This window comes from Leptodactylus fuscus, chromosome 3, assembly GCF_031893055.1.
Source record: "Leptodactylus fuscus isolate aLepFus1 chromosome 3, aLepFus1.hap2, whole genome shotgun sequence".
Taxonomy (NCBI): Eukaryota; Metazoa; Chordata; class Amphibia; order Anura; family Leptodactylidae; genus Leptodactylus; species Leptodactylus fuscus.
The window spans coordinates 73,317,009-73,329,175 of NC_134267.1; the positions used below are offsets into that span (position 1 = coordinate 73,317,009).

The 12,167-nt window shown below is 38.6% G+C and overlaps 1 protein-coding gene across 3 annotated transcripts in view; it reads right to left on the reverse strand.

The window, feature by feature from the left end:
* Positions 1-1,418: 1,418 nt before the first annotated feature.
* The window catches only part of CEP170 (centrosomal protein 170), a 180,733-nt gene continuing 169,984 nt past the window's right edge, over positions 1,419-12,167 (reverse strand). For all 3 annotated transcript variants that reach the window (XM_075267759.1, XM_075267758.1, XM_075267757.1), the window contains exons 16-18: positions 11,064-11,157; positions 7,841-7,892; positions 1,419-2,027 (exon numbers count right to left, since the gene is read on the reverse strand). In XM_075267759.1, the coding sequence (XP_075123860.1) occupies positions 1,744-2,027; positions 7,841-7,892; positions 11,064-11,157 (430 nt within the window). In that variant the 3' untranslated portion in view covers positions 1,419-1,743. The remainder of the gene's footprint in view (positions 2,028-7,840; positions 7,893-11,063; positions 11,158-12,167) is intronic.

Genomic DNA, 12,167 nt, shown 5'->3' on the forward strand with positions numbered 1-12,167 from the left:
ATTCTTAATAATAAATGATCTGTTTAATGCTATTTAACGTGCATACCTACATCAATTTTAAGGTCAGAAAATGTAGCATATTTTTATATAAGTGAAGTGGCTAGAATGTGATATCTTGAAGTAACAACACATTGCAGCACATGAAGTATCCTTCATGTAGGTTTTTTCTGTCCGCTTTAAAAGTCAGACATCTTTAGGAACGGAGACTTAAGGACAGGCACGGAGTGCAAAACAACGCACTCAATCGCCATTTAAATGAAGCTAGTGTCCGATGCTAATGTCCGTGTGAGATTTTGAACGGACATTAACAGCAGATACTACCTGTCGGACACTGACGGTAGTGTGAAAAACCCCTAAGATTAATGGCCTATGATCAGATAACCCCTTAAATGTTTTTTGTTGTTGTCGGGGCAGTAGTATTTAAATGTAGCTCTTCTCTAATAGTACCCACACACATTAAAGTTGGTGAAAATAGACAGTATTAAATATCGGGTGATATTTAACCACAATTATTTTAGCTAATTGCATGCCATCATCTGGAAAAGAGTTGGTTATTTTTAAACATTAGATGAAAGGTATTTTATGTTATAAGAGACTAGCAATGAACAATCATTTGAAAGATTATTTCCAAATAGTTCATCATAGTTCGTCATTTACTGAGTGTCACTGAAAATGTATAATTCAGTCACCCAAATTAAACACTAAAGATATTATATGCCATTGACAAGTAAAGTCCCATTTTGCAACATATTGAAACTTGACTTTTATTTGTACTCCACTAAAAAATAGATTACAATACTACCTTTAAACTTCTTAGAATTTTCCTATTGGGATATATTCCTTAATAGTGAATGATCAGTGAGTTATTCCATACTATAATGAGTAATTGCTGCAGCCAACCATCCATACATATTTAGTGAGCAGGATGCTATAATAAAATGTCATTAGCTCCTGGTACCCCTGATAAAGTCAGATTGTGACAGAGGGGCTTTTGAATTCAATATTAAATATATGTTAATTAAATGTATGGCTAGTTTGTGTGGATGTGTATAACTGAACAAAAAGAACAAAATGGATACAAGATTGCCTTCTCAAAGCCTTGGCCTTATCTTCATATAGTATATAATAATATAGCAAAATTACTCTAACACTACAGAGACCACTCACAATAGTGTGGAACAACTCACTGATTATTTACTAGTAGGGAATCTATGCCATTAGGAAAATGTTAGGAGAAACTTACAACAAATATTACAATTAATTGTAAGGAAACTAGTGTTATATAGTGTAGTATTATATAGTGTAGTGGTGATTGCATTTTAAAATATAATTTTACTACTTTATTTTGTATTGTTATTTAGTAGTTTAATTGGTAGTGTTTTAATCTATTTTAGTAAAGTACAAATATAAAAGTCAAGTTTTAAAATTGCACTATAATATAAAATGGGACTTGTTGATGAGAAGTTGGTATATTAACTGAAAAATTATGCCCAAACATCTGTAATAGCAGATTTAGGTAAGATGTACATAGCTGCGTTTGGGAGATGATCATTCACCACTCTGTTATTAGTTGTTCAATCAACAACCTACAATACATCTGTTGAATGTTTATGGCTACCTTAAAAATTAATGTTTTCAGCAACTAAATATACAACTGTACAAAACTTGCATGCATAAAAATGAAACTAGAATTGAATCACTTTATTTTCAGTTCTGTGTTAGTGATTTCACAAAAGGAAAACTCTATTCATGTAAAGTAGAATCTTCTTTGCCATCAGGATTGAACCTATTTGATGTTAAACCAAAATGAACATTAGCCTCTGCACCATCCACTGCTGAAGAAACAAATTTAATGTTCTGTCGACTGGTTCTGCTTTCACTTTGACAATGGCTTGGTAGTTCAGAAATTACAGGGTGTGTTGAGGAACTTTCTTTCAGCTTTGTCTGTACTGTTGGGAGTAAAATACCAAAACCCAGTGCATTCTGGGCATCCAGTGAGCCATCCGGATCGATCATTGCATTAATTACTAGAAAAAAAGAAGTTACACAGTTAAGCATTTTGTTAGTTAACTTATTTTAACATGTATTGACAAACCCGTGTCATTGCTGCACTCAGTTACTACATTGATTTGTAATGTTACTCTTTATGATGTTGCTTCCTCCAAAATAAACGTGTAGCAAAATAAACTATAGGCAGACAGCATATTTTTTTGCTCTTTTTAGTTTGCTCCTCCTAGCCCTGCAGTATGCACAATAGGGACACTTTTAATTTACTTAACCAAGTGACGTGTGAATGCCACTTTGCCCCTGCTTGTGATATGATGATACAGACCTGCTACCTATGATGAATCACTGCTTGTTCAATGATCTATTTACTCTAGCCAAGTAACCACATCCCTTCATGTGAATTATGATTAGGAACCATCAGTTAAGCTAGTACCTACAGTACAGACCAAAAGTTTGGACACACCTTCAAATTCAAAGAGTTTTCTGTATTTTCATGACTATTGTCAGGGTCTGGGGTTGCTAGGTGGGGTGGCATAGACACAAAAGTCCAGTTTCTTTAGTGCAAACAAATGTAGAGTTTATTTTCACTCAAAACAAAACGGTGCAGTAACAAAAGGAAACAATACAAAAATAAATGCCTGCCCGGCTAGGCTCTAACTGAACATAGAATAGTAATTCTCAAAAAAGGGCACGAAATGCTACACTTTTACAAACAAAAAACAACTAGCATAAAATATAACTTTTAATTTTGTCAGCTAAAATAATGTAGCCAGGGCTGATTTTAAACAAACAAATGACAAACACGTCTACAGACATGATTAGGGTCACTCCTAATATACTTTTTTGTATGTGTGTGTCCCTACAGTTTGTTGACACAAGTATAATGAGATAATTGAGCACCGGGGAATAGTAAACAGAATTTCTGGCAGGCGCTAATAGACACCACTTTGTAAGCTCAAGGTTAATAGCCTAGCTACTGCCATAACTGTATAGGATCATTATCCCCCATTCCCCTGCTCTGATATCCAAGATAAAGCCCTAGAGCCTCCGCTCCTATGTACAGCTTAATGACACTTGTGCACACTTGCGTGCTTGCCCACTTTGATGTATCCTATGTGCGGCTATGTTTAACGCTAAGCGTGCATATCAGATGAAGATTTTCATAAACTTAAGACACCTATGCACATTCGCTGTGTCCCTGCTTGTTTCAATATATACTACAGGCGACTAAGTTTCTCACTGGATGCGCATAGTTAAATAAATAAATCTCTCATCTCTCAACGCGTTTCGAAGCTAAACTTCTCATCAGGAGAGGATATGATGTTCAAAAATAACAAAGATGTTGTTGCGGTTAAAACCGCATTTCCCGGTTCCCTGATGGTGGGAGCCGGTACAGAGTGTCTGACGCTGACTGCTACAGCGCTGGGGTTTATATGGAGCCCTGACGCTCTTACGGATACGCCCACCCCACGTCATCCGGATCTCCACCAATCAAATCGCAGAGTGTCCGTGCGGAGGATACCTCCCCCTTTTGTGGGCGTGTTCTTGTTTCCGAGGCGTCCGATTCAACAGCGCTGTTACTGTATACGGCAAAAGGAACCAGAAGGTAAGTATGTTTTTAGTTGACAGCTGTTAGAGGAAGTTTAAACTCTACACAAACAATAGCTTCCTATTGTTAATGATATATGCAATCAATGGGTAATAGGTAAGTAAGAAGAGCGGTACCATACACTGGCTAACGGATATGGAGATAGCGCGGCATACATATTAGTCTGAACAATGTTCAAGTCACGCAATGATAAGAGGACGTCCTTGAGGATTAACCCTGTCCCAGCTCTAGAGACGTAGTATACTATGAATAGCTGCAGAACTAATTTCCTCAATGCATCCTATGCCCTTCTCTCGTTTATCCTGACATATAAATCATTAACACTGTCGGTATAGAGTGTTGATATCAAAAATGGTAGAGTCTCATCTAGCTCTACTGTCTGTTCTTTATTTCAAATAAATGGGGCAAAGGAAATTTGATCATTAAGACCTTTAGGTCTTACACATTGAAACTTAAAGATCCACCTTGCCTCATGTTGTAAAAGGAGGCGATCCCAGTCTCCTCCCCTTGTGGGTTCAGGTATATGTTCAATACCCTGGAACCTCAGAGTTCCAGGGTTGCCACCATGGCATTGCCACACGTGGTTGGAAAGGGTTTTATCTTCTTTCCTGTTGATATAACCAACATGTTCCAAAATCCTCTTTTTGAACTCCCGTCGGGTCTTTCCGACGTAATTCAATGGGCATGGGCACGTGACACAATAAATTACTCCTGCCGTCTGGCAGTTGACAAACTGTCTTGTGTCATAAGAGGTGTTAGTTGTCACACACAGCACCTGATTTCCTTTCTGTATCGTTCTAACAGCCCAGCCACAAGGACCTCTAGAAACCCACAGCAGAATAGTGAGCAGGGGGGTTTTTTATCAAGGGGACTCCCGATTACACAGTATTTTCTGCGGGGTCGGGGAGAACTAAACCCACCACAGAAATAAGAAGGAGCACTCCCCTATGTGAAACACAAAGTAGAACCGATGAAATGCAGGTAGTTAATCTTTCAAGTTATGAATTGACATTGGAGGAACATAGTGTACTTAAAAAAGGCTTGTCATATGTGCCAACAGTACAGTTTGATCTATTTTCATGGGTAAAGGACATATCACTATTCACACGAAAGCTAAAATGGGTAAAACACATGAACGCAGTGAATAAGAAGAAATGTGAGGAGATGGGGATAGATCCCGAGGACTTTGAAAATCTTAGATTGTGCTCAATTATCTCATTATACTTGTGTCAACAAACTGTAGGGACACACACATACAAAAAAGTATATTAGGAGTGACCCTAATCATGTCTGTTGACGTGTTTGTCATTTGTTTGTTTTAAATCAGCCCTGGCTACATTATTTTAGCTGACAAAATTAAAAGTTATATTTTATGCTAGTTGTTTTTTGTTTGAACATAGAATAGGTTACCTCACCTATAACAGCAGAAATTTAAAACCAGTGAATAATTCAGGACACAGCTCAAAAAAACTCTCTCTCTGTTTGGCACTCCAGCCAAGCTCTGCCGAAGTGTTGCTGCTGGAGCAACTACTTAAGCCTCCTTGACGAGGAGACTCTCTGCAGCTGAGTCGCTGCCGGAACATCCCCAAAGTGTGGAATGGAGGGGGGTGGAATGACAGGTCCCACTACCAAACCTACCTGCCATTCCTAAAAATCCAGCCCAGTAATCGGAACTTTGAAATAATACTCTTCTTTCTGGAGTTTTCTCATCTCACCCACCTTAGTAGTCTGGGTGAGATGTACACCCCCTCCATTACCTGACTAGCCATCAGCTTACACTATGAAAATTGTAGATTAACACTGAAGGCATCAAAACTATGAATTAAAACATGTGGGATTATATGCTTAACAAAAAAGTGTGAAACAACTGAAAATATGTCTTATATTCTAGGTTCTTCAAAGTAGCCACCTTTGCTTTGATTACTGCTATGCACACTCTTGGCATTCCCTTGATGAGCTTCAAGAGGTAGTAACGTGAAATGGTTTTCATTTCACAAGTGTGCCCTGTCAGGTTTAATAAGTGGGATTTCTTGCCTTATAAATGGGGTTGGGACCATCGGTTGTGTTGTGCAGAAGTCAGGTGGATACACAGCTGATAGTCCTACTGAATAGATTGTTAGAATTTGTATTATGGCAAGAAAAAGGCAGCTAAGTAAAGAAAAAACGAGTGGCCATCGTTACTTTAAGAATGAAGGTCAGTCAGTCTGAAAAATTGGGAAAATTTTGAAAGTGTCCCCAAGTGCAGTTGCAAAAACCATCAAGAAACTGGCTCACATGAGGACCGCCCCAGGAAAGGAAGACCAAGAGTCACCTCTGCTGCAGAGGATAAGTTCATCCGAGTCACCAGCCTCAAAAATCGCAGGTTAACAGCAGCTCAGATTAGAGACCAGGTCAATGCCACACAGAGTTCTAGCAGCAGAGACATCTCTACAACAACTGTTAAGAGGAGACTTTGTGCAGCAGGCCTTCATGGTAAAATAGCTGCTAGAAAACTACTGCTAAGGACAGGCAACAAGCAGAAGAGACTTGTTTGGGCTAAAGAACACAAGGAATGGACATTAGATCAGTGGAAATCTGTGCTTTGGTCTGATGAGTCAAAATTTGAGATCTTTGGTTTCAACCACCGTGTCTTTGTGCGACGCAGAAAAGGTGAATGGATGGACTCTACATGCCTGGTTCCCACCGTGAAGCATGGAGGAGGAGGTGTGATGGTGTGGGGGTGCTTTGTTGGTCACACTGTTGGGGATTTATTCAGAATTGAAGGCATGGCTACCACAGTATCTTGCAGTGGCATGCTATTCCATCTGGTTTGCGTTTAGTTGGACCATCATTTATTTTTCAACAGGACAACTACAGCACTTACAAATCGTATATGGTACAATATAGGCAAAATGAGGATTGAAGGCCCTGCTCAAAAGTGGATACAATCTATGAGTTAGTGGGGGCTTCAGTCTGGTAAGGTATTGTGTCCTTCAGGAGTGTGAACGGTGTACAGTTAACTTTAGGGATTCTATCTACAGAAGGATTTAGATTAGGAATTATGATAGGCCTGTCTTTGTGATTGGCCTGAGATATGTCTTTAGGATGTGCTTGAAGCTCTAGTTAATCTGATTGTCTGGATACAGCATTCCAGAGAAGTGGTGCAACTTGGGAAAAGTCTTCAATATGGAGTAGAAGGTTCTGATAATAGAGGATGCTTGGGTCATTGACCTAACAGAGAGCACATGTTGGGTGCTCTTCGTATAGCTGTGGCCTTGGGATTACGTTTTACTCGACCTTTTCTTTACTCCCATATCCAATTGCACGCATGCTCCTGTCATTTCCCGCTGAAAAACCTCTTCAGAATCCACCCACTCCTTACCATGAAAACATCAAAGACCCTTATTGTTGCTCTGATTCTCTCTGAAATTGACAACTGTAATTCCTTTTTAAGTGGTATTCCCCTTACTAAACTCTTCCCTCTACAATCTATTCTGAATGCAGCAGTCAGGCTCATCTATCAATGTAACTGCTACACTGATGCCTCCAGTCTGTGCAGTCACTGCACTGCATAATAGAATACAGTGTAAACTTATCATCCATAAAGTGGGTTATATATATATATATATATATATATATATATATATATATATATATATATATGTGTGATGCTTATTGTCTGTTACATTATCACTATATTTTATACCCGGTTTCTGGAATGTGTTGTGGTAAACTCTCTGACTTGGAGAGAAACGCGTGGAGTTTCAGTCAGCCTTCCAGGATAATTTTAACTCATTTTCTCTATTTTTTGCATTGGGTGGTGGTTTGATTCATTTGTTGTACTCACATATACTTTAATATATGATTATATTAAAGGTTATGATTTCAGGGATTTTTTTCTTTGGTTGTACTATTGCTTCAAATTCCTTTTAGTATAAGCATCTGGTTGTATCAGCCAGTGGTTGATTTCCTGTCTCTGTATTTACTGATTTATTTATTTTGTAAGGGCCGTTTCAGTACAGTGAGAGTGCAAAAGCCAAATTGTTTAGACATGTGTAAACATACAGCATATATTTCAGATTAAAAGCCATTTTAAAGGGGAGCAACCACATAAAGAAAGAAGCATTTTTCTCTTATAAAATATATTACAAAGTTTCTTTCATTTTTATATTACAAATATTCTGTACTATTGATTTATGCAAAGTGTGAACCAATGTGACCATTCAGAGTAAAAACTTAAAATACCTTGTAATTGTTTTTCTATTCGTTTCAGTTCTTGTAGAATTGATAAAATTTCCTGCAAATAAAAACAAGTTAATTATGTCTACACTTTACTTTCATGGATGTCTTCATGCCATGTTAAATCACAGATGGTATGTCTTTATTCCTGCAACAAAGTGTGTCACAGAATGGAATAAACCTACAAGAAAAATAAAAATAAAACTTATCTTTTAATGTGGTATTAAAAGGTGGAAATAACAAAAAATAAGCATCTAAGATGGTGTTAACTTCAGAATAGCCAAACCTGAAGTACCGGAGTACACTATTAGGGCCCCGGGAATTGCAGTTTTGCCTTCATATACTCATTTATGTAGCAGTCCATACATGAAAGGCTTCAGAGGACAGATTATTGGCGTTAGGTGTATACTTAGACTTGCTCCTAGCTTCATTCCCATGAATCTACCCGATAATAGGGGAGAGGAAACGCGTTAACGTGTTGAGCTAATGAGCCATGTATTTCAATTGTTTTAGCCTGCTAAGACTCTGTATCTTTTATGGTTATCATGATCTGAGCTTTACATTTAGCTTTGGCGGGACCGCTGCAATATTTCAGGAAAAGCTAGTCTTACACACATAATGTGTATGAGCTAATCATTCTAGGGACTGCTATCTCCACATATATCTATGAGATATATCTAGCTTTTCGACTTCTTATATATGAACTTTAGACCGGAGCTCTTTTCAGCCTACTAGATACAGAATTTTATAATCAAGGTTAAGCTAACCCAGCACACATAGTGTGTCTGTGCTATACATGGTCTATAGTTGTGTTTAGTACCTTCTGTGGACTTAATATCTACTTTAGGAGAATTTAGGACCCTATCTATATCCGACAAGTTAGGGGTTATGGGTCATATACTACCTTTGATATTATATATGTATCTTGGACTGTTAGAATAGGGCCTTACTCTGAGATATAAACCCTTACATTCATGCTATATCCTTGTGAAGGATGATAGGGTCTCGGTGATTAGCTCCACAAGCTATTTGTAGGTACAGTAACACCATCTTAGATGCTCACTTTTTGGTGGTATGCCCACCTTTTACTACTATATTAGTAGTTAAGTTTTATTTTTATTTTTCCAGTAAGTTTTATCCTTAATGCAATGTTGCATTAAAGTATACATTTTGTATGCAAAATATGTATAAAAATTCAAGTTAGTGGGTAAAAGTATGACCCAAGCAAAGTCTATAGACATCAGCCACCTACTATATCAACATATACACATTTCAGAAATGATCTGACTAGGTTCATGGGGAAATTAGATGTGCAACCGCTAACCTTTTTACTCAAAGTCTTTTAGCCAAAGACAATTCAAGAGTACATATTGAAGGGAATTTACGAAGCACTCCACATTTGTGGATCAAAAGTAGCATATTTCTGTGACACAGCAATTTTCAACAAAAATGTGCAAACTTTTTCAACCTGCTTACCCATTTTTAGAAATGTGGGTGGAGTAGGGCCGAGGTCAAGGTGGGTTAGGTGTGCCTCAGCTCAACAGATTGACTAAAACTCATGCCAGAAAACTGGTATGACATACCTGACATCTACAAAAGTTTCTGACCAGCAAATTTTTATTTTGGGTGACCTTCCAAAGTTGTGCCTGAATTTTTAGGAGGCTGGAGACTCTAAAAGGGATTCTATCATTAAAATCCCTTTTTCTACAAAGATTACATCAGAACAGCCTTTATAAAGGCTATTCTTCTCCTACCTTTTTTATTCTGAATCGCACGGCCATTTTTGTGAATTTTCTTTTTTTTCCTGTATGCATTTGAGTCTTCAGAAAGCATAGGGGGCATTCCCCCTTTGCTCAGAAAGCACTGTGGGCATTCCCCCTTTGCTCAAAAAGTGCAGCGGCCCGTGTTCTCCGAAGACTCTCCATCTACGCCTCTGTATTCTCCCAACTGCCTCTTCAGAGCGTCATTGGTCACGTCATCAGCTTGCAGAGCAGACTGCGCATGTCCGTTTGGTCATTTTCCTGTGGTCAAACGGACGCTCATGTAAGAGGTCACAGGAAAATGGCCAAACGGACATGCACAGTAGGCTTTGCCGGCTGATGATGTGGTGAAGAGGCAGTCGGCAGTAGAAGAAAGAGGCATGGCTGGAGAGTCTTCAGAGAGCACAGAGGGCGCCCCCTGTGCTTTTTAAGCAAAGAGGGAATGCCCCTGTGTGTTCTGAAGACTCACAGAAATGGCGGCGTGAATCAGAATAATAAAGATAGGAGAAGAATAGACTTTATAAAAGCTATTCCGACATGGTCTTTGTAGAAAAAGGGATTCTAATGATATATCTCTTTAATAGTTTAGGAGCATTTTGAAGAGGGAAAATGACTTAAGGCTGGTGTAGGAAACACCAGTCTTAACTCTTTCCAGCTCTGTGCAGTACTATTAAATCACATTGAGCGTGTAGTTAATGCTCAGCACCGTAACAGTATGGTGCTGTAAAGCCCTGTGCTCCTGTGCTTGCGGCATTACTTACTGTACTTAGTTGTATTGCACAGCCAAGGACTGGGACTAGTTGCTGGAGTCAGAAGATACTCAGACTACTCAGCTGGATTTGTCCGGGGCAAGATTGACCTCCTGCCAACCCTCAGATCAGAGGTCTGATTATCAGAGAAAATATTTTATTAATATTATTATTTATTAGAGAAAACGGCTACTGACTGCTGTTACCAGCTCCTCTCCTGCCTGGCAAACTGTTCAATTCACTGAGAGATCTGTCTTCAGTGTGAGGACTGTTAGATCAGATTACATAAAAGTATATGGGGAAAGGAGAAAGGAGGAAGAGCCCAGTGAGTGAAAAGCAAACACAGGCACAAGCTACTATAGAATAAAGTAAGATTTCTTTTCTTAGTAGAAGCGAGCAAAATATAGATTCAAAATATATTATTCATAATAAAGCTCTGGTGAGAGATCTCTTTCTGTAATCTGCGCCAATGTGCCTGTTTCCAAATGCTTCTCCTTTACTCCTCTTCCTCTGATAACAGAAGATGAATGTTCCTCTAATACGAAATACTACAAAGTTTCTTATATGCACCTTCACAAATGTACAAAAAAAATGTCTAAAATGGCAGTTACCCTTTATATTCTCCACACTATATTTGAAGACATCCTGAAAACAGTGTCAACATAGCCTGATGTAAATATGGGTAGATAGTTACAAATTGTTATGAAAATGTTAACATACCGAGCATGAAGTTTTCAAAATAGGAATATCACTTTCAGATCTTAATTTTTTCTCAATTTCATCCCAATTCCTTTCTTTGTCTTTAAATAATAATCTGAAATGTGAGAATAAAACATGTAAACAAAAAAAAACACATATTTTATTTTATGTCCCTGTGTGAGTTGGCTGCATGACAATTGGAATAAATGTATCTAAATAATTTATTATTAAATGGTTTGTTCAGTTTGTATCATTTTCATTGATGAACTATCCCTAGAATAGGCAATAAATACCAAATCAGTAGGGGTTTGACACCCTATTACCCTGCTGATGAGATGTGTGAAGGGTTCATGACCTTTGTGTGATCATTGTGATCTCTTCATTGCTTACATCACATGCTGTCTGATTCAAAATGGCTATGCAAAGTATTTACAGCCTCGTCCCATAGTAGTGAATAGGATGAGGTTGTAATTACATTACACGGCTGGTATAAATCAGACAGGATACAATGTAAAGAATAGAGATGAGCGAATGTCGTTCGATCGAATAGGTATTCAATCGAATATCAGGTCGTTCGAGGTATTCGATTCCAATCGAATACCACGCAGCAAATGCAGTAAAAATTCGTATCCCCTCCCACCTTCCCTGGTGCGTTTTCTGCACCAATAACTGTGCAGGAGAGGTGGGACAGGAACTACGACAACGTAGGCATTGAAAAAAAATTGAAAAGAACCATTGGCTGCCGAAAACATGTGACCTTGGATTTATAAGAATAGCGGCCGCCATCTTTGTGTCATGTTGCGGCTTGTAGACATAGGGACAGACGTACTGCTGAGGGCTAGAGAGGGATTAGCTTCTAGTAGGCAGGGAAAAACTGAAGAAAAACAACAGCTCTTTTAAGAGCTATACTGCAGGGAGAGGAGTCGAGCTTTCCACGGGGTGTCCCCTCGAAAACTAACAGGGATACAGAGCAATTAGGTCCGGCTATATATATGCTCAACCCAGCTTTCTACGGGGTGTCCCCCCAAACACCTAACAGGGATACAGAGCAATTAGGTCCAGCTATGTACGCTCAATCCAGATCCACGGTGTGTACCCCAAAAACCTAAGTGGGATTCACAGAAA